At 48.8% G+C, this 25,936-nt stretch overlaps 2 protein-coding genes across 4 annotated transcripts; one reads left to right on the top strand and one right to left on the bottom strand.

Moving 5' to 3' along the window:
* Positions 1 to 412: 412 nt before the first annotated feature.
* Positions 413 to 5,115, bottom strand: LOC129211772 (glutamine amidotransferase-like class 1 domain-containing protein 3, mitochondrial). The gene is made up of 4 exons (XM_054839398.1): positions 4,961 to 5,115; positions 3,228 to 3,399; positions 1,875 to 2,076; positions 413 to 816 (listed from the first exon to the last, which is right to left on the bottom strand). Exons 1-4 carry the CDS (start codon positions 5,066 to 5,068, stop codon positions 624 to 626), a joined length of 675 nt encoding a protein of 224 aa, XP_054695373.1. The 5' UTR covers positions 5,069 to 5,115; the 3' UTR covers positions 413 to 623.
* LOC129211770 (uncharacterized) lies at positions 1,243 to 18,234 on the top strand. Of its 3 annotated transcripts, none has more exons than XM_054839397.1 (9): positions 1,243 to 1,358; positions 9,223 to 9,336; positions 10,564 to 12,624; positions 13,215 to 13,314; positions 13,997 to 14,145; positions 14,319 to 14,431; positions 15,233 to 15,322; positions 16,224 to 16,346; positions 16,826 to 18,234. In XM_054839397.1, exons 3-9 carry the CDS (start codon positions 10,851 to 10,853, stop codon positions 17,018 to 17,020), a joined length of 2,544 nt encoding a protein of 847 aa, XP_054695372.1. In that variant the 5' UTR covers positions 1,243 to 1,358; positions 9,223 to 9,336; positions 10,564 to 10,850; the 3' UTR covers positions 17,021 to 18,234. The 3 variants fall into 3 exon arrangements, with proteins under 3 accessions (XP_054695372.1, XP_054695371.1, XP_054695370.1); XM_054839395.1 differs by lacking the exon at positions 1,243 to 1,358 and adding an exon at positions 6,386 to 8,430 and having other exon boundaries at positions 10,939 to 12,624; XM_054839396.1 differs by having other exon boundaries at positions 9,223 to 12,624.
* The last annotated feature ends 7,702 nt before the right edge of the window (positions 18,235 to 25,936 follow it).

Below are 25,936 nucleotides of genomic sequence, written 5' to 3'. Positions count from 1 at the left end.
GTAGAATTGGTGTTTCTAGGAATTTTCCCAGAGACTGGAAGGGACTGGAAGTTGCACCACTTGCTCCGGGATGTCCAGACCTCACCCTGGACTCCTCCTGCCTCGGAGCGGTATGGAAGGCTGCTTCCAAAATACTCCCTGCTGTTACAGCAGGTCTTCTGTTAATGCAAGGGAAGAGTTTAACCTCTTCCCCTCAGCCCTGGATGCTGACATCGGTTTATTCTGCCTTCACCCACGTGGTGCTCATGCCCAAGTCCGGGTTCTGACAGACCCCAGCAAAGCGAGCAGGGCTCATTGCTGGTGACTTCTTCCCGTATTGTTTTCCCCAACCAGTAGCACTAAGAGCATCTCCTAATCCAGAGCAAAAGGCAAAAAAAAGAAAGCAGAATTCAGCCCATGTAAAAAGCATTAGGTTTTATTCGGCAGCAGAACTGTGTTCCTTCCCTTTGCCACTAACTCCTCTGTTCTGGGAGGTGGAGGTGCATGGGGAGCTTTGACGTACCGGTGGGGCGGGAGAACTCCGTTTGAGGAGCAGTTTTCCTGTTGGTATTTGGGTGTAAAAGGGGAAGAATGTTACCCGAGGCTCGGTGGTAGAGGAGATGGACTCTGTGGCTTTGTGGCACTCAGGCGAGTCTCACCACTTCTTGGACCATTTTCCCGATGCCATCATAGATCTCATGAATGGGGGCATTGCACATGAAGGCGCTGGTGGTCACCAGCTTGTTCTTCACATCCACATGAACTTCAGTGACGTGTTTGTTCACGTGCTTGCAGCCAAGCTCCTTCATGGTCTCAGCAGTCTTTGCGTAAGGCCATCTGCAAGGAGAAAGAGAATAAACCCTGTGTGGGGAAGCCGTCGTTACGCAGAGCGATTTGACGAAGGCCTAGAGTGAGAAATCTGTTGATTAGAGAGATGGATGGTCCCCACAGAAAGCCTGCTCAATACGATACAAATCTTTTCCTGTTGGAGGAGTTTTTCCTGGACTATAGAACCAGGAAAACCTCCAGATTCAAAACCTGAAGTAAAGCCAAAGCTCTGGTGTCTTTCCTACCCTGGGACCAAGAGCTGCGTGAGCCAGGGTGCTACGTACATTGAGGGGGGGCAGATATAAGATAGTATTTAAAATAAAGCATCTTATTTTTAAGCCATGAGACTTGTGGAAAGAAATATACAAAAATGCAAACAAATCCGCTGGTCCAGCCTGCGCTCTGATCTGCTGACAAGTAATGGAAGAATTCTTCCAGGAACTTAAAGAGTTTCAACCGTTAAGTCTTCAAACGGTTCCCGGTTACCAACTGCTTCGCTCCAGAGGCAGCAGCTACAGCAGAGTCTGTCTGCGACGCGGCGTCCATCCGAGGTAAGAGCGTAACCGAAGGATGGCTGTCGCCTTGTTGGAGGGAAACGAGCTCCCGGCCCTTCTGCTGCTTCTCTTTGTTCCCCTAATCCCCCTGGTCCCCTCCCTCGCTGCTCTCAGGCAAAGGAAGGACAGATTCCTCCTTTCCAGGAATCTGAACGTCATCCTGACTCAAAATCTAATTTATTCCTTTGCGATTCTTGCGGTGTCCTGTGCCCCCGTATGGTTAAATACCTCCATTACAGAAAACTGTAAAAAGTAAAATTGGATTTCTAATTTTAACACGAGACGTAGGCAGAGGAATCTGTAAGTGACAATCAAAACCTCCGATTATTTAACTTATCAGCCAAGGTTAATTTAATAAATGCATGGCATTCTCAGAAATAACGTTCAGCTCATCACGATACTTCAGATATCCGAGGGGGACAGTTGAGACAAGGTGCTCATACGTCGGGGCGGCGTTGCTGATTCTGCGCTCCTCATGGTGAGATTTCACATCAGCGCTCCACGGTTACTTACTTCTCACACTCTGTGTCGTGACCCACGGTCAGCTCGCATCCTGGGAAGATTTTGGCTGCCAGCACCGGCGAGATGCAGCAGAGGCCAATGGGCTTGTTGGCAGCGTGGAATGCCTTCAAGACGTCCTCCACCTCTTTGGAGACGATGCAGTTCTTGCCTTGGGTGGCCCAAGTACTCAGGTTTTTAGCCACTCCAAAGCCACCTGAGAAAAGAGAAACAGATTAGACCAGAAGATTAGTACTCCAGGGCAGGATTTTTTCAGGTATTACTTAGTAGAATGCTAAAATGGATTTGGTGGATGGCAGCATTTGCCCAACGTTGATAAAAGAATTATACGCAGAGAAGCGGAACCTGTGTGAGCTGACTGCCAGGAGATGAGACATCAAAGCTCCTTTCTTGCTTCCACATGGAACTGAAGCAGAGAGGTATCAATGCTCTGCTGGGTGCTGTGTTTCCCCCATGAGCTCTCTTCTGAATTATGGGGGAACATGCTGACAAGTTTTCCCTTGTCTCTTAAGCCTGATCCATCATGTGGCCGTACTTTCACTAAAGACGAATTGCCAGACTGACCAAGCTTTCTGCTTTTGAGTCACCCCCTCTCTGTCCCAGCCTCCCCTTCTCCTGATAAGGAGGTAGGCGTCTTGGTGAGGGAGGGGATAGTTTTACATCCAGTAATAAAAAGCTCAGTAGGTGGTACAGAGGATAATTCAATTGGCAGTTATCTGCCCTCTCATAGAATGGTTTGGGTTGGCAGGGACCTCACAGCCCATCTAGTTCCAACCCCCTGCCATGGGCAGGGACACCCTCCACTAGCCCAGGTTGCCCAAAGCCCCATCCAACCTGGCCTTGAACACTGCCAGGGAGCCAGGGGCAGCCACAGCTTCTCTGGGCACCCTGTGCCAGGGCCTCAGCACCCTCACAGGGAAGGATTTCTGCCTCACATCCCATCTCCATCTCCCCTCCTTCAGCTTAAGGCCATTCCTCTTGTCCTGTCACTCCCTGCCCTTGTCACCAGCCCATCTCCCGCTTTCCTGTAGCCCCTTTAGGGACTGGAAGAGGCTCTAAGGTCTCCCCAGAGCCTTCTCTTCTCCAGGCTGAACAACCCCAACTCTCTCAGCCTATCTTGGGATAAGCTTCTGCATTGCCATGTTCTCTTCTGACTCCGAGCTAGCATGCCAGTGCCAGCACAGATGGAGATGTCTGCCCTTCCAGCCCCTGCTTCCAGCCTGTCTTCTTCCCCAGTGGCTCTGCCCAGTTCCTCTCCAGCCCATGACCCCCATGTCATTCAAGGTTTATGGCATATCTAAGCTGTTCCCAAGACTCTGGGCATGCAGACCCTGCGTGCTGTCCTACCTGGTATGATTAGGGCATCCAGCCCCTTGACATCCAGCTTAGCTAGATCCTTGATGTTGCCTCTGGCTATTCTGGCACTTTCAACTAGCACGTTGCGCTTCTCCTGAGTTGGCTGTCCTTTCACGTGGTCCACCACATGCATCTGGTCAACATCAGGAGCGTAAACCTCTGCCTGGGGGGAAAGAGAGAAAGAGTGAGTTTCTTTTCCCCAGCCACTCTTTTCCCAAAGCCAGAGTATTTCTTTTTCCTGGAAAATGCCTCCCCTTCCTTCAGAATGGTTTCAAGCTCACATGCAGTAATTAAGATGGTGAACAGATGGGCGATAGATTTTGGGACTGGACAAGCATTGTAGTTCTGGGCCCCACAATGTAAGAAGGATGTGAAGGTACTTGAATGCATCCGGAGGAGGGCAACAAAGCTGGTGGAAGGGCTGGAAGGAATGTCCGATGAGGAGTGGCTAAGGACTCTGGGCTTGTCTAGTTTGGAGAGAAGGAGGCTGAGGGGCCACCTCATTGCTCTGCAGCTTCCCGAGGGAGATGCTGATCTCTTCTCCCTAAGATCCAGGGACAGGACACGTGGGAATGGTTCAAAGCTGTGCCAGGGGAGGGTCAGACTGGACATGAGAAGCATTTCTTTACCCAGAGGGTGGTCAAACACTGCAACAGGCTTCCAGGAGAGGTGGTCGATGCCCCGAGCCTGCCAGGGGTTGAGGTGTTTGGACAGTGCCCTGAATAACAGGTTTGAACTTGGTCAGCCCTGAATTGGGCAGGCAGCGGGACTAGATGATCGTTGTAGATCCCTTCCAACTGAAATACTCTATCCTATCATGGCAAGCATGACCCAAAAATCAGGGTTTGAAATAACCTCTGAGCTTCCTCCACTAGAGGTCTATGCCGATCAAGGATGAGCGCAGGACGGTGCTCCGAGCCTGCCACTTCAGCGTACGGCAGGAGGGAAGCCACTGCAGCAGCTCCAGCAGAGAAGAGGCAAAATTATAGACGGTGGACAAGTCTCAGCTTTAAGCCAAACAGAGAATACGCACTTTGAAGGATTCGGGATCGGGTGGGCTGGGTCTGCAGCACGTGTACATCACCGCTGCGCCTTTGTATTTAATAGGGTAATTCCGATTACCAGGAGAACTGCTCTGCCCCAGATTTATGGGTGGCTCAGAGCCGAGGGTAATCTTACACACAGCTCCTCTCCCTCCTCTTCCAGCCTTGCAGAGCGGCTCTTTGCGACTAATGGCACGCCTTTTTTACCCCTTTTCACCTTCAGCTCACAAGAACTTGTCTATTTTCAGTTCTAATCTTTGGGGTTTTAAAACGATGAATTTCAAACAGCCAAAACCAATCGTAGTCTTTTAAACAGAAATACCAAAGCAGAAAAGAGAAAGCGCAAGCCAAGAAGAATAGAGAATGCATTTAGGAAAGTCCGTTTCAGAGTTTGGATACGCTCGACACGGAGCACCGAGCCAATCCTCTCGTACAGCAACGCTGCGAGAGCAAAGCAGAGAGCGGGGAGTTCTCCACGCTCGCTGCAGCAGCTCCTACGCTGTGCCGTTTGCTTTGACTCCAGACGCTTCACGCTTTGCAATTACCCCAGCAGCAACGGGGAGCTTGTGATTTGTCCGGCAAGCTGCAAAGCTCCTTAGAGACAAATACCTTCTGCAAGAGGGAGAGATTGCAAAGCAGAGCCCGGCAAAAGGAGCCGGAGCCGGGGCAGGAGCCTCTTACCTCTGCCCCCTCCCTGCTGAGATGCACCAGCACAGCAGAAGACTCGTGGATCTCGCTCCCGTCGTACACCCCACAGCCAGCCAGCACCACGGCCACTCTCTTTCCCATGGTCACAACCAGAGCAGGAGGAGTCCCTGGAGAGCCCCAAATTGCTGTGCATCTCTGTTCGCTGCCTGGAGCCTTTTATAGCGCGATCCCTCCCCCAGGAGCAGGTGGGGCCAGGAGGGTTGGGCTGAGTTTCTTAGTGGCAAGAAGGTTTTATTTCCAGTGCCACAGGCAGGGCATGTAAATATTATTTGTTTCCTCAACCGACTGCTCCCTTGCAGATCTTCTTCCCAGCATGTTGTCTCCGAAGCATCCCCAGCTGACGTGACCCGTTCGACAGAGCAGCTGTGTTTTTCCTTCTCAGCTGCCGATTTTCCATTCTATTCCTATTTCAGACCGAAGCACCAAAGTCTTTGCACATCGGATGGTAGCAAAGGGAGCCCGCCCAGAGCAAGTATTCAAGCCAGCGCGTCCCTCTCTCTGCCCCATTTTTTTTAAACCCTACACTGCATAGGCAGCCTCCATCTTTTAACACCAAGATTTCCTTTTCTGGCCTTAAATGTTCTTATCCTTATGCCTGGCCTTTGGGTCCTGAGGTTAGAAATTAATGACTTGATTCTTCATCAACAGCACCACCTCTCCGTTTGCCGGCAGAGTGGTACCAGGCGTTGGCAGAGCCCTGGCACGTGGCAGCAAGATGCGCAGTGTGTGATGGGGAAACTTGTTCTTCCTTCTCCTTGATACGCTCACACCCGAGATGATTCTGTACCCCTCTGTTTCAGCTTTGCACCGTTGAAGGAACCGTGGCCTGGTGAGGCTGGCTTGCCGCTCTTCAGAGAACAAAAAACTTCATGCGACATGGCTAAAAACTGCTTTTCAGGGGCTATTTATAAGGAATTTTCCTTGATCCCGATCAAGATTTGGGAGAGACATGAAGTCCATCCTGTGTGTAATGAAATAGAGTTTTGGCAAGCTCGTTAGTCGCAGCAGTCATGAGGAAGCTATTCACTGCTAACGCATGGGACTTCATTTGTTGCATGCATCTCTTAAAACTAATGGTTTGAGGCACCACATACTCCTAGCTGCTACCTGTACAAGCAGGAGCAAAAAGCACAGGAGAAGGGACTTGCAGTCCAGCTAATCTAACACAGCCTTCTCCTTTCAGTTACTTTCATTAGCCAGAACAGGAATTAAACTGTGAGATAGGTGTGGAAAACACCCAAAGCCTTTTCTCTGCTGTTTGTTTTGGTATCTAAGGTATTCTAACTGTGGGTTAGAAATGTATTATTTCCTCTTGCATGGAAGAAAAAAAAAAAAAAAAAAAAAAAGCTGAGTCTTGCTGCCACTTCAACAGATAGTTTCTTCCTCCTTCAACCGGTTAGAGAGCAGTCCTGTTAATGATGGAACAAAGACAGCCAGAGGCTGATGATTTAAACAAACTTACTGCTTGCTGCAACCCACATCATTCAGCTCTGCCTGTTGCAAACTGACGGAGCTGGTTCCCCTTACCGACAGAATGGGTTAGGTGTAACTGCACAAACCAGGCTTTGTCCAGTGCTTGTTTCCTCATGTTACAAGGTCTATCTCGATAGAACCTGAAGATCTATCTGTAGTAAACGTATTCTTGATAAATAATACTTTTCAGCTGAGTTATTCCGTTCTGTGTGGGAATGTCTGCACACATTTATTCGGTAGAGACATTGGGCTTTAATATTAACACCTTGCTTTAATCTCTATTAATATTCTAGTGAAGATGAGTGTGAAGGAACCCTGTTGCCTCACTCAAAGCTCTTCTTGAAGGGTGAACACAGTTAAAGATAACAGTCCTCCAAAGCACTGAAGAAACCGGGCAAGTTTGGGAGCCATTCCAGGGATCCAGCTGCTTGATGGAAGCATGTCATCATGCTCCAGCCGGCTCAGAGAGCAGGAGGAGCAGGGTCCTTTGACATTATCTGTGGACCCTGACAGTCTAGGCTTGTTCTGGATGCTGCTACAGATCTAACACCTCTTGGATGATCCTGGAGGCCTGTCTTTGAGCTCCAGTTTGTGCAGCTCCAAGTCCCATTTCCAACAGGTTTTCTGTCCTCCAGCCTTGGCAGTGGAGCATGGCTTACGGGGGAACACAGAGCAGGATCTGCCAAGAGCCACATCACAGCTTGCTGCTGTAGGGCCTCTGCAGAGGCATCCTTGACCAGCCCAGTAATATCAGTGTGAAGCTCTTCACACTGTTCTGCATCTCTTATCTTGTCAAGAGGCTGAGAGTGGCATTTGCTTTAACTGAGGCTGGTGGGAACAGGAGCTGGGTCCTTCATGGGAATAGGCCCTACGCTGGTCCACTTCACACAAACGAAAGGATGGAGGAACGTACCTGAGTGCAGGCAAGCTGCCCCTGTTTTCCATCAAAGCTCTGTGGCTTTCACAGAACACCTCTCTGCCTAATTCCCACTTGATGTGTGACCCAACATGATCCCAAGGCCAGTGCCCACTGCTTTCCACAGCCTCTCCTCCACTGGTAAAAAGACCTTTGTGCCCTGATCATGGATTATCCATGGGAAGCAGTAGGAAGCTGTGGATAGGTCCTTCGTGTCGCCTTTGGGATACAGCAGCGATCACGGCAATGACTGATGTTCACTCACTGGTTCTCCTGGAAAACCAACAAGGCTCCTCTAGACCTGTCCTCACAGTGATGTCTCCAGACCGCATGTCTGCATTGGCACCTCACTCATGAAAACCACTTAGGAGGAGTTCCCTGCGAGTGTGGCAGAGGCTGGGCTAGGTAGACGTGGAGTGACACGCGGACAGAAGTCGCCTTGAAGGGAACGGCACTGAACCTGCCCCGGGTTTGCCCAGCACAGGACAGCGGTGCCAGGCATTCATAGCTGTGGTGGGGACAAACAGCAGGACCATGGCCAATGTTGGGAGAAATGCGCGGTCCCCAAGGAGCTCCTGGGCTTGCAAAGTACTTGTTTGCTCCAGCAAGATGGATTCTTTAAAAAAACCTTCATTTTAACCGGCGTAATTTCCTCACTGGCAGTAGCAAAAAGGCAGTAACAGTAATAAACTCTCCGCACTGTTTTTCAGGTGTCTTTTTTAACAAGGGTTAATCAACAGTAAAATTAACAGGCCCCCGGAGGGAGCTACCAGCAGCCCGTGCTGACTCACGGACTGACATTTATTGCAGCAAGGAACTCCTTTGCATTTCCTCCCGCATGCGGAAAGGGACACTAACAGAAGATGTTTGTAGGGAAAAGGGGTGGAGAGCAGGGAGGAACGCGGGCCAGCGGAGTTGGTTTGGTTATAAAGAGCTAGGGAGGAAAGAGAGGCAGCATTTCAGCCCGCATCTGGGTCTTCGGAGGACTCTGCGATGGCAGACAGAAAAACTGAGTCACTGCATTCCTCCATAGGGCTCTTGGGCATTTCCGCAGGTAGGGATCGAGTCTTCTTGGCATGGGAGGATGGGGTTGGGACTAGCTTTCGTGGACAACCCCCTTTTCAAAGGGGGCTAAAGAGTCTGTTTATTCGGAATCTTCTCTGCCTGGGTAAAGCGTTTAGATCCAGAGATCCCTGCGACTGTTTCGGCAGCCAACAAAATATTTGTCTTGGCTTTAGAGGGCTGGCCTGAACTTTTGTACTCGATCCATCTTGGGTGGGAAGCAAATCAAAACTTTTTGATAGTCGTTTTCCTAAATGATCTTTATTTGGATGCTCTTTCCTCTCTTTTCCTTTTCTAGCCGTTTTCCCTGCAGCGCTGCTTTCCGTGCTCACTCCCTTTCGTTTTCTCCTTCTTCACGTTTCGTCTTTCGGAGTGCTGCCCCTTTTCACTTTTAGGCTAGTTTTCTGTGGGCACCAGGCTTGTGTGATCGTCTGCAGAGGGTAGGTGCGTCTGTCTGCCTTTTTGTGCAACTGGAATCGGAGAGCTGATTTTTACCTTTATCTGACAACGGGGGAGCACTTTCAAACATGATTAAGCTCAAGTTTCTTAAAACTAGGCACCCAGGAGGAGGTGAGACCTTGGACACAAACCAGGTCACAACACTCCCCCAGCTCCTTACATTTCATTATTTGCAGATCTTGTACTGTGGTTTTTTTGGGTTGTGTGTTTTTTTTTTTTTTCTTCTCTATTCTCTGCTCCTGCCTCTCTGGTTCTCTCCCGGATTTTTTGGGGGGGCAAAGTTTACAAACTCTTTCTCCTTTTCCACCTCCCTTGTCCCACACAGGATCGCTGTTACTGGCCGTGCATTTCTATGGTTTACCCGGAGCAGCCCCTCTGATCCCCAGCACTGCTCTAGGAGTCCTTCTCTTGATTTTATCATCTCTTCTGGCGTACGCAGGTAAGACTCGGAGGGCGGCCAGCTTCAAGGCATCCCCCTTCTACAGCTTTGCATGTGTTTGGTCTGTTTTACCGACAGACCGACAGGTTTATGCAAACCGTGGCAGCCTTGCCAGACCACCGATTCATTCTTCCTAGGGAGTATGTCAGCACGGCAAATTTTTCCTATACAGGCAACCAAAGAAATCAATGTTAGTTTTGAACAAGTGCCTCACCAGGATCTCTGAGAGTTTTAACAAACCGAATACGTGATTTCTCTAAAAATGGTTCCCAGGCTTTCTGAGAGTACTTTAGGCATCCGTGGATTGAAATGGCACGTCGATATGTAAATGTCAGGAGATCTACTTATCTGAGAGAGAAAAATCACTGGCTGTGACAAAGTCCACACTTCTTAGAATGAATGATGAGTTATTTCTCCTTTTTAACTCAGAGCCATCCAAGATTTTATGCTGGTATTTTTTCCTCTACAAAGCAGACAGCTTGGGAGAGACACTACATATTTTAAGCCATAAAACACGGGTCCGCCTCTTCTCCCAGCCAGCGGTGGCACAGAGCAGTGGTGGAAAGCACTTAGAAGCAGCTGTATTGATGGGACCATGTGGAATGGACCACGGGGCAGGTGATGTTTCACAGTTGGTGGGAATCAACAGCCTCCTACCAACGGCAGGAATTTCTGTGCTCCCTTGTTCCCAGAGCTGCATACTTGTGTGATTACAGTCCTCTGTAGCTTGGGGACTCATCCAGCCGAGCTCTTGCTTCCCTTTCCAACCTCAGCCTGGCTCGCAAGGCTGTATCGGTTTGAGGGAGAAATGAAGCATAGGTCCATACAAAGCTCTAGCTTGGAAGGAAGCGTTCAGGTCTATCCGTGCTGATCAGTATCCTCACGTTGTGAGGTGGGAAAGCATAGCAGTAAAAATAAGGTACTTTGTGATATTGTTTGGGGGTAGTAGGTGGCTTCCATTCAACACGAAGTATTTTAAATCAAGGTCTTTTTGTCATTTTGGGGATCAGGATACTGAACAGGATAATTCTGGAGAAGGAATGAGTTTTGCAATTCCTATGCTTCTGTCTTCTGAGAAGGCCCAATTATTCATGATGCTTGTGCTTCAAACATTGGACTTGACAGTTTACAGCAGGAACGAAACAAACCGCCAGGCAACCCAAAAGAGCGAGGTGTCAGGACTTGATTTGCATTAATATATGATGGTCTTGTTATTGAGCCTTGTAGGCATCCTGAGGAAGAGAAGACAACGGCTCGCTGAACCTCATCCTCATTAGGGCAAGCTGCGCGCCAGGCCTGGTACAGTGCTTAGCTGAAGGAACTCACGGACTTTGAGCTCACCTCAGGCACTCTGATGGACACGAAGCGGTGTGCTGATGGAGCCTGCACGGTCGTGTCTACACGGTGTAATGGGGCATGGAGCGGACCTACCCACACTTGTGATGGGTCTGCCTAGCATCACGCAGGACCTGTGCAGCTCCATGCTAGCATAGTGATCATGCTTCCACGTGTCTATGGCACAGCTGCCTGTCCTAACTACCGCTTTCCATGACATACTGTCTCGAAACCACAGTTCTGTCTCTGTTGTCATTTGTTTCACAGGAATTCGGAGAAGCCTAAGAAATGCCTCCCTGTTTCTGTCTCTCTGCCTGACCATCTCAGTGTTCTGGTGCGGCTATGGAGTGGTCTTCATCCTGGGAGGGCAAGGAGTTTTAAACGACACCGGTGATTTCCGCAATGCCTTGGTGCCTGGCCTGGTCACGTTTACTTTGGCACTACTCATTATTGCAGTGGTGGGCTTCCTTTGCAGAGAGGTCATCCTAGCTATGATTGCTTCTGCTGTCTCACTTGCCAGTGCTCATGAAGTTGCCATGCATTACAGCACAGCTTTCGGTTCCTCTGCTGTGGCTTGCAATTATATGATTGTCTGCTTGGTTGGTGGTTATTTTGCTCTGGGAAGGATTCTCTATTTCCTAACCAAAGAGAAAATTGCCCTCCCTGGCACAGATCTGGCCAAGAAAAAGACCCGTGAACAGATCCAATCCACCAGTGGCAGCGTGAATCATTTTGCAGTCACCGGTCTGATCCTGAACATGCTGTCTGCCAGTGTCTTTGGCTGTAGGCTCCTGGGCATCACTGGCAAACTATTTATCGGTCAAGTGCCCTGGCTGTGGGCAGCTGGGATCTACCAGATTGGCATCTGCATTTTATCGTACCGTGCAATGGATGTACTAATGGCTACGTTCTTTGGTTTCACTTCCATCCTGAAATTTGCTGGAGGCTATTGCCTTCTGTACCCAATCTGGCAACCAGAGGAGCCATCTTTCCCTACTCCATTCCTGGTGGTTTTCTCAATTCTTTTTGTTGTTTTGGCTCTTTTTCTCACTCTTAAGAGCCCAGTGGATGGCCTGTATTTGCTGTTTTATGTGGCCTACTGCATTGCATTAGCTTGCCGTCCCAAGGGATTTTTTGAAGGTGGACCCCAAGGCGTGGATGTGGCTATCTTTGTGGCCTCAGCCTCGATGGCTCTAATTCACCTGTACAATGTGAAAGCAAGTGCCAAGATCCCAACAGGGAAGGGTGCTGTGAAGGCCCTACTTGCTCGCAGCAGCTTTCTGAAGCTTCGTGAAGGGGCAGACCTTCACGCTCCCTACCTAGGGTATTCCAAGTATGCCGATGCAGAAGTGCTTGGCTATGCGTGCAGTGTCCTCACTTCTTTTGCTGTAACAATGACAGGGGACCCACAGGCTCCGCTTGCTACTGTTGTAATTCCATGGGTAGTGGTAGCTGGTGGGATCCTTAAGCTTCTAAGTGGCTCAGTGGCCTTTGCCCGCGGTAAAACCCTGGAGAGCAGTGCCTTCATTCTCTATGCTGTCATGTGGATCATCTGGGGCTTGACAAGATACGGTGGCCTCTACGGCACTACCAGAAGCTTCCACGCAGCAGCAGGCATCATTGCTTTCATGCTTTTCAATGGCTTCATTGTGTTCTGCACACTCTTCTTAAACATCGCCTGGTTCTTTTACTCCCTCGCTTTCTCGCTCATCGCTGTCAGCTTCTTGCTGGAGGCCATCCATGCTCTTCCAGCTGGCTATGACGTTGCTGCCACTCTCATCTTTGGTCTGGTCAGCTTTTACTGCTTTCTGTCTGCCCTTTTCAACAGCATCTTTGAAGGTTCTTGCTTACCAATGGGTAGGGCCATTGTGCAGCTTAGTGGTGTGGGGGGAGGAATGACCAAGTGCCTTCACCTGCCTGCCAGGAAAGCTTCCTCAGTCAAGAGAATTGCAGGTAAGGGAAATACATAGGGCATAAGGTGGGGGTGGAGGGTAAATTCTGGGAGGTTTTGTAGCAGAACACTGTTAAAAGAACATTTTTCCAATCCAGATGTGGAATCCATGATTATCTGATGGCATTTTGATGAAGTGGGCCAAGTTACAAGAGTCATTAGAAGCTAAATACACTATGGGGGAAACAGGACCAGTTCCTTGATAGGAGCTGGGTTTAGCAGTGAATTTGCTGCTGTCTCTCCTGTATCACATCCCTCTCTGCTCTCCCGATCTGAGATACATGAATTCTCCAGGCTGGGGCTACCACTGGAAGCTTTGTACAGAGAAAGCAGGGCAAATGCATGGTGCTTGCTCTCTCCACAGGGCTGAATGACTTCTGGCCCTGATGGACGTGGCCCAGAACTCCCCTAAATGCCAGATCTCCTCTTGGATGAATGCTAGAAAATGCACTGTCAGAGGAAATGCTTTGTTAGTTGGGAAAAGGAGATGGGAGCGCCGAATTGGCTGTTTTGTCTGTGACAGCTCTTCCGTGAATTACAGCCCCTCACTTCTAGTCACTCAAGGGATTCTGCCCTGTTCACATGCCAACAGATATCCTGAAGAACGGAGGGACTTGCGGCATTCCCACAGATACTGTGTATGTGCTTGTGGCAGCCTGTAATCGCCCTGATGCTGTGGAGAAAGCTCACCAGTAAGTATTTGTCTTGCTGCCCCAGCGAGGGCTTCCTTGGCTAGTCTAAAGAAGCTTCCAGGACTTATTGCTGCTACAGAGCACTAGCACAGCAACCACCAAGAGCAATGAGACACAGAGCTTAGGCTTCATGGGACCAACAAGGTGATGAGCCTGGAGGAGAAGATCTGAATGAGGAAAGGAGACAGTTGAGCTGGAATTGTTGTCTAGGATATTGAAGGCTCCTGGCAGGTGATGGAGCCAGGTAGCTTGGATATCACGAGGAAACCCAAAGAAGTGACAAATGGGTCAGGGGATTATGGCACATATTTGTAGGTACATCTAGTCACAAGCAAAACCCCTCTCGTGTTTAACAAATGCCTCTAGCTGCACTTTTGCAAGCAGATGGCACCCCTCATATTGGTGGGGTTTCCTCAGGTCTCAGGCAACTGGGACTTCTAGCCATCACTATGCAAGAAGCTAAAACTTTGATTTGGAGTAGTCGTTCCTGATTGGGAATAGTCACTAATGTCCCTTCCTGTCAGGTCATCTGTTGAACGGTCCTACTTTTACTACGGACCGGTGACCTGGGGCAGAGCCTACACACCTTGTCTTAACTCTAGGTCTGGCCAACACGATTTCCTTTTCAGCTTGAGAATAAATCCCTTTCATTCCAGGCTCATTTCTCTTGCCTCCTTTCCAGCTCCAAGCGCCAGGCTCAGGATCGCCCCATGTCACTCTGGATTTCTAGCCTAAAGCAACTGGAACCTGCAAAGCATTTGTTCGCTCCCCTCCTCTGGGACTTCATGGAGGCTGCCTGGCCATCTCCTATTAGCTTGGTAGTCCCCAGAGGTGAGGAAATGCCGTTACTTCCAAGCTCTCTCTGGAGAGCTTTGGCTCTGAAACTCCAACTTTAAGTCATGCATCCCTGCAACACCACATGCTCCGTGGTGATATTTCTGGCAAGATCATTGTGTTTGGGGTGATGTACATCCGTAAGTGGCGTGTGACTCTTCCTTGTGCAGGTGAATGGGTGGACTTCCTGGGAATGAAGGACTCTGCTAAATACGTCGGTACCCCTCAGAGCATTGCCGTCCGCATCCCTGACTGCTCTGTCACCACACACCTCATCGACTTGGTGAGTGGCCATAGACACTCATCCCAGCAGCGTTGGCCACCAGACCTTGCCGTTCCCCTGTCCATGGAGCAGGGTTGGTGTCAGTCACTAACACCCAGGTCCTCTCGCCTGCTGGGGCGGGGAGAAGGATAACGAGAGGCTGGAGCGCTCTGTCAGCCCTCTTGGCATGTCACTTCTCCTCTCTTTTTTCTTTTCTCAATGAAGTGATGATCCCAGCATGTTCAGACAAGTTTGGGGAGCGAAAAGTGCTAAAATGAGTAATGCCCACAAGAAAAATATCATTAAGAAGGGGTGGGGTATGCAGGCAGCTGGTGGCTGATTTTATTGCAAAAAGGAGGGTAAAAGGAATAACCACCAGGTCAGAAAGCCAGAAAAGATGTAATTAAAAGACACTTTGTCTGATTTCCTACAGACAACACTTCTGTTGCAAGCACAGGCTTATCTGAAGCCAGAATAATTTCAGAAGGTCCAGAATGTGGCCAGAGGAACTGTGATACCCTGCACGTTCTGCTCTCATTTCTAGGACAGACATTGTAGGTCTTTGGCAATTGCTTTTGCTGGAAATCAAAATGTTCTTTCCTGATCAACATCAGTAAATCCCAGTTCAGCAGGGTGTCAGTCACTCGTACACAGATTTGGTGGGACTGTACTTGCCTACAAAGTAGATGTCTCTACCTGGGTGAGTCACACTGGGTTCTCTTTAGAGTCACAGAGACTCACGAGCAGACTTCAGAGTTCAATTCATCTGTTTTGTACAGCAAAACCTGCTCAGAGCTTTTATTCCCATTTTTCTGTCGCCAGGTTGGCCCCATTGTGGTCACGTCAGCTAACCCAACGGGAGAGGCAGACACAACGCACCACAACCAAGTGTATGCCAAGCTGGGAGACAAGGTAATTGGGACGCTGTGTCTTTTCATTCTGGCTGGTCCCAAAAGATAAGGGGATGGAAGAATGCAACCACTTTGTTTCCAGTAGGCAAATCAATAGATGATATCAAGAATCTGCGAGAGCATCTCATTAAAAAAATCCCATGGACACACCTCATGTTCGTGTCAGAGTGAATGAATAGCATAAAATACAGAACTTGGTAGGAAACCAAAATGCTTCTGGTTTATATAGTATAGTTATGGCTTGGCAACGTGAGTTAGTTCATCTTCCAACACAGAACGGTATGAGCAACAAAAAAAATGCTTCTTTGCTTGCAGGCACTAAACCCACTGATGCCTGAATGCGCCAGGGCTCCAGCTGGCGTTGGGCTGTCAGAACACAGGGGATTCCCATCTGAAGCTGAAGCTGGTCTAAAACTGGTGCCAAAGCTTTAAAATATTGCTGGCTTTTAGAACTTGCATAAGTTCTGGAAGTGCAATGGTCATGGCCATTCAAATGGCTGTCTTTCATTTCACTGCTAAATCCCGAGAGTACTACACTTTGTATATTCGCGGCAGCTCATCTGAGGGCAGTTTTAAACAAAAGGTGGTACAAATCTTCCACCTCTAGCTCCTCAAAGGTCTGGTTTCCTGCACATTTGCTTTGTGGATGCGACTTCGTCAAAGCTCCTCAGCTGATGTAAACCTGTCTTTGCTACACTGCTGACCTACACCCCATAGAGCTCGCTCTCTTTGCTTTTATTAAGCTCATTCATCCCAAATTCAGCCCTTAGTGTCAGTACAGTGGGGTAGGAAGGAGCAGAGTTGCCCTTGATGATAATTACCTGCTGTTTTGATGGAGAAACTGCCCTCTCTTTTCCCGAGTGCCTGAGGGGATCTTGGTGTGAACATCTGTTGCTCTTCAGGTGGATGCGGTTCTTTGTGATGGACCTTCTCCAGAGAACATTGCCTCCACCGTTGTGGACTGCACCAAAATTGACAGTGGAAACATAGGGTTCTTCAGAGTCGGTATCATCCCCAAGTCTCAGGTAAAATTAATTTTGATTTTATTTCTTCTCCTGTTCCCCATCTCCATTAAGTGGGTTTCAGACTGGGGGTTTCCTAATTCCGTAAGGAGGCGAAGAAATCTGCGATAGTGTGAGGAGTTATCATAGGGTGGTGTGAAAGAGCAGAAGAACAGAGCTCCATGTTGCCTGTGTCCTGGTCCTGCCTCCAGACCACCGTTGCACCTCTCCGACAAGCACGTTGCTGGGGAACGTGCGAGGTGAGACTGATTCCTTCGCAGAAAGAGCTCTGAAATACGAGGTCATGGACCTCCGTGGGGCAGGCTCTCCATTTACACCCATCCCAGAGACCTTTGAGTGGATAGAAATCCTTAGTGTCACCCCAAGGCTGAGCCCAGACACGTACCTTGAAAGAGAATAGGGTATTATTTCAATAGCTGGAGAAGAAATTAGTGCTTTCCCCTAATTACTAACCCACTCACAGCTATGTTCACTAATTCCAGGTGCTGCAGATACTGGAGCAGGTGCAGAAGAAGCACAAATTGGTTCCTGCCAGCGGCACTTGCACCACAAAAGGCGAGGAAGAACATCTGAATCACAGCCATGCCGTGCACAACGGGGTGGGCACGGCAGCCTCGGAGGAGACGGTGCCGGTGCAGTCCCCCGACGACGGCTGCGAGAATCACACGCGCCTCTGACTCCCGCGCAGGTCTAGCAGTTACGTGTTTGGAAGGGGTTTGCTGGAAAATGATGCGTAGGTCAAATTGGGGAATGGGAGAGGGAGGTTTCCCAGCTGCAGCGGTGACTTATTCATCTTTCTATGGACACTGCTAAAATATCCCAGTGCAGAGCTGACTTACAGACCGCAGTCACCCAGGAGTAAAATTTTCACTTGCGGAAGCTGCCAGCTTTCACCGAAGATCAGACGTGACCAAAGAAACTGTTATATCGGTGACAGACTGGCCCGGGAGTAACAGAGCTTCTTTCCTTTCACCGGGAGTTAACACCTTCCGTTTGGGGCACAGACTAACGTGAAGTGTTTCATAATTACACGTTGGGGGCAAGACACTGTGTGCAGCTGGAAGTGGGAGGAGGGAAGGTGTATTCAGGTACCGTGATGGTGAATGCAGCGGACTTTCTGGCACAGGTGAAACAAAGCCTGGCCTCGGGAGCTTGGGGCTATCTTCTGACGCGTCTTCTCAAAAACGGAGGTGACAGAACCCAACACTAAAAAGAAATGCCGCTTCCTGTATTTTACAGTGGAATTACCATTTGGATGATTCCAATAATATCTCCCTAGAAGTGCCGGAGCATTACGGAAGACCCTCCTTTCCCATGTTATCTTATGCAGAGTATGAATTTCAGGAGAATCATCTGCGCCGCATTTGAGGATGCTAGAAGCTGGTCTCTTGCCTTGTAGCATAACTGTACACATCTCATGGTGCTTGTCCTCCAGAGCGCGGGTGTCGTGCAGAGCGGTAGCCGCTGAAAAGAAAAGTTTTATAACCAATGTCAGGAGTTTTCCTTGCCAAAGACAGCACGGCTGTGCAGTTAGGGGCTTGTTTAGCCTCAAAAAAACCCCTCTGTTCCTTTTATTCTTACCTGACTCAGGTGCAAGGTGCTGATCAAACTCCAGCTGAAACCAATGAACTGATTCATTGATTTCACCTGAAGTTCTGCTGGAACTTAAGCGTAAATGCTGTGCAGCCAGAGGAGCTCAAACTCTAGGAACTACAACAAAAACCAGGTCTTCTCAGCTTGTTCTTACAGAACCGGCTCTGTTCCTGCAGAGAAAGAAAATGACAGATAATTAACTTTGTTAAATAATTTTGCTGGTCTACTTACTGTATCTCTTTGGAGTTTATTAAACTGATTTTTAGAAAGCAATAAAATATTTTCAATAAACGGTCATATGTCACACAGGACTGTGCCGACATCTGCGGCAAGTGCCTGGGGAAAAAACCTGGTGGGTCTAAGGGTGATGGATTTCAGGGTGTCAGGGTTCCTGGCCATGCACAAAGGGTCTTATGAGGGAATCAAATTGCATCACTTGCCAGGGTGGGGAAAAGAGGAGGGAAAGAGAAGATAACTCTTAACATCACCCCCCTGGCACCGGCTCTCTTGCTGAGGAGTGCTAATGAGCTCGTAAACACCAGGGCTGAATTTCTCCCCTTAATTCAGTTAAATAAAAATATCAACCCATAAACACTGAAATCTGAGGGAGCATGGTACGAAGCATTGATCTGGAGAGGTGCTGAAGCATCACAAATCTTTTTGCTGTGGGAAAACAGCCCTGGCTTAAACATACCGGGGATGCTGCTGCCCTGCGCTGCAAAGCAGGATACGTTTTAGTGCGCCACAGGTTAAAAGCGGTTCAGAAAGCTGGATTCTTCACATTACGCCTCGCCTGGGTCCGTTTTTCCTCTTTCGCTCTCCCTCCATGATGCTTGTTTCTTACAGATAGATCTTATCGCAGCACCAGGACACGGGGAGAACACGCGAGGGAAGCGTTTCTCACGTTGCTGAGAGAGGTGTGAGACGGGGAGATATTTCATTTCAGTTTGGTCCTTATTTTACCCCACCTGCAGCTCTTCTGTGTACCAGCAAACTGGAAAGAAATAGTTTAGGGAGGAGGAGATTTAAATGGGATGTTTCAGTTTAATCAAGGCAAAAAAAAAAAAAAAAAAAGATTTCTAATATTTCCAGAGTTTTCCCAGCATTCGAGGTGAAGAAAAACACTTTTAAAGAGAAGTGGAGAGGAAAAGCCATTCTTTTAAGTGGCAAATCCAAAACACTTCAGCATGAAAATGTTGAGGCAAACATTTGAACTTTTTTCAGCATCTTTTCTGAAAAATCACAGCTCAAATCCACTTTGAGGTATTGACAAGAATTTATCAAATATTTTCATCGCTCTAAAAATGTAGATTTGGGTCAAAAATGGTTGCCCGCAGAGGAGACTCGCGTTGAGCCCTTCTGGTGCTGCTCCTCTCCTGTCCTGCTCCCTTGCAGGGTACCAGATGAGAGGGACGGAAGGGGACTGGGGGTCCTCAGACCTCCATCGCAGGAGGTCTCTGAAGGGAGTGAGGAAAATCAGAGACTTCGGAGAAAGGCCCATTTTGGTTGCATTGTCAATGGCTCGGAGGCCTTTAGGTCTGAAAGGTCACCCTGAGAGACAAAATAATCTCATGAATGGGTCTCTTTGTGAAAGAGCCAACACTTCAATCCCACTGGGGTTGGAAACAACCCAGGAAGAAGGGTTGTCCCACCTTGATTTTGCCCTTTGTGCAGTCCAGACATTCGTGTCAATGGAAAAAAAAAAAAAAAAAAAAAAGAATGGAAAATAAAGAAGTGTATTTTCCAGTCGCAGGGGAAAAAAACAGCTCACCCTTCTGGGAACAGAGCTGTGCCATAGGGACAGGAACTGACTCAACGGCATCTTCGAGGATGCGTGTTGGTACAGTGGGTGGACCTGATACTAGAGGTGGGTAGAGTGGTTCGGAGAGGAAGGGTGGCATCGCAACCACCTCTTGAGCGTACCCAGCCGACCAGAAGCCTTGAGACATGGGCAGAGTCACGAATGTCCCTTGACCACCTCCAACTTAAAGAAACGCCAGGAACTGGGAGCTCTGTAGGCACGGAGACTCTCCTTTTTGGCTCTTGCTCCTCAAATATGAAAGTCAAAGCCTGCATATAGCTTGGGATGGGACATGGGGTGGAGGAAAAGGGCAGAAGCCAAGTCCTGCTTAATTGGGTGATAATCAGTCAAAGCAAAACCCTTTGATCTTGACACTGTTGAGGGCACAGCGTCTGAAAACACAACCCGCAGTGATTTTATGTCATACTCACCTTGCTGCATTCTTCCTGGTACTCCTCCCTATAATACCAAGTGCCCGGGGTTATTACTACAAAATGTCCAGATAATCTGGTTTGTCGCTTTTGGGGGAAAAAATACCGAGAACAACAAGGAAACGGCCTATTTCAAAATCCTGGGCCAGATCTTCAGCTGCTCCACAAAACACGGCTTGGATTTACATACCTGACAACCGAGTTTCGGTGCCCAGCCAAGAGCTGGACAACCTCTAATGGTCTAGACCCATCTGGGAGTCCCCAGCGTTTGTGCCAGCTGTAACACTGAATTTACAGAGCAGCTCTGAGAGGAGGCTCAGAATAAGTCAGAGCAGAGCGAGCCGGGTGTACAGCAGCCGGGCACTTAACCAAAGCAGAAAATCACTCTGTTAAAATTGTCTTTTGCTGCACGTCTCCCTTGTTGTAATTCATGGTGCACCTGATGTTGTCTGGTGTGGAACAGCGGTAGAGAATTTAGCTACCTAGTGCATAAAATCGATTGTGTAAAAAAAAATCTTGTGGGGGGGGGAAAAAGCAGCGGTCTGGAAATTGAGCTTCTTGAGTCATAACAAGAACTAAGAGGATTAACTTCCAGTTGTGACTCCATCATATTCTTCCTTCCTGCCTCAACTAGAAAAGTACCCGATGGCTCCGAGACTTTCCCCTTCTCTTGCTGCACGGCACTGTCGTAGCTGGGGCTAAGGAAAGGCTCTGGAGCAGCTGCGACTTTGGGCAGGGACCGGTGGGTTTATCAGATCGCCGCATTCCCCTGCTCCGTTTCCACGGCTGCCAGCATCTCGCTGCCAGGGGAGCTCCGTCAATAACTGACCACACGTGCGAGGGCTTGTGTTCGGGTGGGTGGCTCCATGCTGTTTGCCTGTGACCTCTGATGGAGGCGATCCTGCACCTCCGGCTCTGTCACACCTACCCCAGCAGCTCTCCGTTCAGATCCAGCGTACGTCGGTGGGGCGTGAAGGTGCACAAAGACAACCGGGCACAGGATCCATCCCTCCGCACCGGTTCCTGTCTCGGTACTTGAGGCATCCCACAACAGCGTTGATGTGGGTCCCCAGCCCCTCGGCCCCATGGACTGGATGGATGAAGATAGTCATAAAGCACTGCAAAGGGGGGGGGGGTCACCTTGGGGGGCTGGATGGGGAGGTCTGTCTTGTACGTCCAGTTCAGCACTGCCTCTGGCCGTGGTGCAGCAGCCGTAATAAATACCTCAACTGAAAAGCCCATGTTCAAAGGCTCTGAAGTGTTAGCTCTTGTGAGAATCACCTTTTCGTTCCTTCCTGGACAACACAAAGAAATCTTACTCGTGTTATTATCTCTTCCTAGATACCAAAAAAGCAGGAATTTCAACAAATTCTCCTCCTCCGGCCATGAGACGGACGTCAGGGTTCAGACAGTTCTCCTGAGATAGACATATCTGTCTCAGCAGCTGCGGAGCAGAGACACTGCGGTGCCTTCAGGACCAGCCATGCCCAGGCACCGTGGAGGAACATCACCTTCTCCGCGTACCGCTGCAGAAGCAGAAAACTCTTCGACCATCTCTCGAGGCAGCCTGTCGTGGCTCTGTGCAGCTCTCAGAGGAGCAGGGGTAGTGGGATCATATCCCCAGTTTAGAGATGTTCTCCACCTGAGCACCTCCATTCTCAGACCCTATTTTTCGTGTTATCCACCCTAACGTGGGCCTATCCACCCTAACGTGGGCCTTTCATAACGACGTTTATTGACGAGTTCCAGTAAATAGCCAGCTCTGAATTCCTTCTCTGACATAACACCAGTTACAGGAGGTGCTACAACGACCTTCCTCCTTTGACCTGACCGGTGGTTCACATCAAACAATTGCTCTTTAATCTGCTGAATTAATGACAGATGCATATAACCAGTTTCTCGCTGTTATGGGTTCCACCGTGACCTTATGCAGTGACGACACCCTAAATTAGCAGGATGCTCCCAGATTTCCTTTCAGTGCACTATTCTTAAGAACCTGGGGGATGGGTAAGCACCAGCAGCACTGACTCTTCCCCTGACCAAGCTCACCTTATCTCCTCAAAATTCCCCTAAGTCCCCTAACCACCTCTGGCATCCTTTCCCTGCAGCCTAGCTAAGGACCATGTCCTCCCACACTAGGTTATCAGATCTTACATGACCCCAGGGGTACCACAGCCCCCCTCCTCCTTCTCACCACCCCCTACAATTGCTCCAGACCCTCCTTGCCTGCGGCTGCCAGCAGCTGCGTTCACTTGCAAAACGAACCAAGTCCTAACCGGGAATACAAGAGTCTCTTGTGGGAAGTAGAAATGGCAGTAGAGGTGGAGGAGGAATAAGGAAGGAGCAGACATAGCGGCTTGCTGCAGTTCCAGGCGTAAAGAAGAAACGAAATCCAGTAGGCAGCAATGACCATGACCACTGGGACACAGGATACAGGCTTGCTTCTCCTTGGCTACAGAAAGAGCTGAGATGGGGTTTTCGCAGACATAATTAATGTTGATTATGTTCTCCATCTCACTTCCAAGCTCAAGCTCCCCGAAGACACAACAAAGTGTGAGTCAAAGGAAGCTAAAGGCCTTGTCCGTGTCTCTTCACAGCTAAACTTCTGATGTGAAACAAAGCAGCTTTTGGGGGGGGGGTGGTTCTTAACTGAAGACTGGCTTTACGCAGCAGCTGTTGGATCCTTTGAGGTTGCCACGTCTGTGATGCTACAGGTTTCGTTGACTTCTTGGACATGCTTTGCCCAGAACAGTGCAATTCATTCTATCTGTTGAGGAAGCGAGTCCCACCAGATCTCTGCCGGAAGGGTAAGAGTTGGGTAGGAGGGTGCATCCATGTGTACAACAAACGCTAGAGACCGGTTATTTTTTCCTGCTACTCCGCACGAAATTATGTTTAAAATGTGCATTGATAAAATACCAGTTCATGGAGTTATGACATCACCGCCTCCGGAAAGGTGCCTTTTCCTGACCGAGAGCATTATCTGACAGATAAAATGAAGTAATGAATCAGTGAGAAGAAGAAGAAGAAGAAGGAAGAAAACAGGTACGGGCAGAGCAGAACCGAAACCAGACAGCACAACTCTGGATGTAGCTCAGCTCCAGGAAGGGAGTAACCAACTCATGGGACCTGCTGTCCTGGCTCATGAGTGACTGTCTCTTATTTTCAGATTAAACCATGACTGGTGACAGCTACCGGCTGAGAGCCCAGCAGAGTGGACAAGTTGGTTTTCTGTGCCGAGACAGAGATAGAAATTCAGTGCTCTGGGAAGCTGAATTGACCAAATCTTGCTTTCCTGAGAAAGGAGGCACTGCAGAGGCTTTGGAGACCTGGTGGTGTACACACACGTGTGCTGTCACACTCCAGGTCTTGGTCTCGGTCAGAGAACGGGCCTGTCCATGGAGGGCCGGATGGTCACGCCCTAACGTTCCTTTCACCAGGCTCCAGCATCTCTCCTGGAACAGAGATGTGATGCCCTTCACCACCGGTGACATTTAGTGCGATTTACTCCCTTGATGATGTGAGCAGACATTTAGTTTTGCAACAACATTTTGCACCAATGTTTCTTTTAGCAAAATAATGACTTTCTGTCCCCTTGCCTAAAGCTCCCCCTCCCATCCCTGCCTCTACACCTCTTTCCCTCTCCCATCCGACCGCACGCACAAGTGGGCTGCTCGTCTCTGCCAGACCTGGTGCCCCATCCTTGAAAACGATGTCATCAGAGCTCAGCTCACTTCTGAGCAAACGCTCGCATAAGAAGGGGGGGCAAAATGAAGAAACCCGTGCGCAGGGTATGAGCCTTCAGCAATATATAGCATCTCTAAGGGCAAACACAGCAAGAGGCATTAAATATTAGCAATAGCCCTAATGAAAGGACCCTGTGTTTAGAGAGCTTGAATAAAGGAATTGAAGGTTCCCGTTGTTGATCTAAGGGAGGCGTGTTTGCTTCCCTCTAACCTTGCAGAAACGCTGGCGGGGGCGGTCCAGACTTGGGGAGTTTGCTTTGGGTCCCTGGGAAGAATCGTGGGTACGCGACCGTGCAGACGTTGCTCCAGCTCCCAACCTTCTTGCGCTGAGTTTACGGTAAACAGAGACCTGTTATGTTTGTGGAGTCTGGACGTGGTGCTGCTCACTCACGTGGGGGTTGGTGACTAAGCCATTTTCCAGGTTAACTAGTCGTGATAACTGTTCAGAGCCCAGCAACGAATTCTGTCTCGTATTTGTCTAAAATGGCAGAATTGACAACCTGATCTACGGACCAAAATCACGAAGGATCTCTGGAGATCCGACGGCTAATGATGCATTGGGCAGCATCTCGTCACACGTGCTCCTGATTTAGAGTTGTTGCTATTGGGAACACAAGTAAATTAAATCCTCTTAGAGGCAGACATGGGTGACCCCCTTGGAAAATCTGGATTTCTCTTTGGCATTTGTCGAGGATATCTGCTGGGCATGAGCTCCCAAGCCAGACGCGTCTTCAATCACTTCAAGTTTTACAGTCCCTTTATTCCCGTGGTCGTGCACATGTAATTGGGCATTTCTAACCAACATCGCTAGGGGTTATGGAATAACAGGTTTTCTTGTCGAGAGGAGAATCGTGATAAATCTCAGCTAAAAGAGCAAAAAATTGTTATTGTAAAAAACCTGTAATTCACAGCATTTTAACAAAAGAGCTTTGTCATTATAATAATACAGTGGTGATTTACCCAAATATGTTTTGTAAAGGAAATATTCCACTCTATTTATCAGCACTAAGACAGCGCTGAGAAATCTGATTTGTTTTCTTGTTTGCAGCAGAGAGAGATGCGTGCTTGTTCCCGGCACAAACTGGGGGAAGATGAAAACGATTGTGCAGTTTACTGCATTAAATAAAAACATCTGTTTGATTTTATCATGCCACATCTGATGTTGGAAAACAGGTACGGTGCAAACGCCTCTTTCACATAATTTCTTATGAGTCAGCAGAATACTTATGAGACAGTGAGGGTCAAAGTAAATAGCCCAGACTATGGTGAATGTCTTTTTTCTGCAAATCATTTGTTTGCTTTCTCATTCAGTAAACCTGAAAACTCAATGAATACATAAAAAGAGTCCCCATCTTTACGTCTCTGGCTTTCACCTTGCCCATAAGTACAGACAGTTCATTGATTCCATTGTGCTCTGCCGCTAGGTAGTTCTTTGCATGAGCATGTTGTCACAGAAAATACCATTGATGGTTCTTCCTGAAACGAAGCCGTTGTCTGAAGCCAAGAGGGTCCTGTCATTTTCTTACCTTGCTCCATTTATAATGTAAATTATAGATTTTTCCATACCTCTGAAGTTGCAAAATAGTTTCTGTTTTAACCCCTGATTTTCCAATCACCACGATGCTCTCAGGTGCTTTCCTCAAGGGCTGAGACATCCCGGTCTTGATTTACCTGCCAGATAGCAGCAGCGCAAGGCAAGAGCTGCTACCAAAATGCTCACTGTGCAATGTCCCAGGAGCCCACAGCCCCCACGGGCAACTTTTCCAGCTGGGCTAAAACTTGCCTTGATTTACCAAATCCTGGTCCATTTGATGCGTGCACTGATCACGGCAGATGGGGAACTCCACACCCTTCCCTTGAGCTGAAATGTCCTCTGCCACCGACGTGGGGACGGTCTAACACAGACCCACATCGCAGAGGTGACAAGGAGGGACCTTCTGCTTTTTCATTTCTTGTTCCAGCAGTTTATGGCCAATATTGAAAAACCTCATTTGCTTGGAAAGGTCAAGCAGTTTTTCAAGT

This window comes from Grus americana, chromosome 12, assembly GCF_028858705.1.
Source record: "Grus americana isolate bGruAme1 chromosome 12, bGruAme1.mat, whole genome shotgun sequence".
NCBI lineage: Eukaryota > Metazoa > Chordata > Aves > Gruiformes > Gruidae > Grus > Grus americana.
Note: the sequence above shows the minus strand (reverse complement) of the source record. Positions and strands in the feature narration are given on the sequence as shown.

Coding starts and splice junctions, on each gene's coding strand:
- LOC129211772 (XM_054839398.1), bottom strand. CDS start 5,068: ATGGGAAAGAGAGTGGCCGTGGTGCTGGCTGGCTGTGGGGTGTACGAC. Junction 2,077..3,227: donor GGATGCCCTAATCATACCAG/GTAGGACAGCAC, acceptor CTCTTTTCTCAG/GTGGCTTTGGAGTGGCTAAA. Junction 817..1,874: donor CACGACACAGAGTGTGAGAA/GTAAGTAACCGT, acceptor TTCTCCTTGCAG/ATGGCCTTACGCAAAGACTG.
- LOC129211770 (XM_054839395.1), top strand. CDS start 8,370: ATGGCAGACAGAAAAACTGAGTCACTGCATTCCTCCATAGGGCTCTTG. Junction 14,432..15,232: donor CCACACACCTCATCGACTTG/GTGAGTGGCCAT, acceptor TTCTGTCGCCAG/GTTGGCCCCATTGTGGTCAC. Junction 16,347..16,825: donor GTATCATCCCCAAGTCTCAG/GTAAAATTAATT, acceptor CACTAATTCCAG/GTGCTGCAGATACTGGAGCA.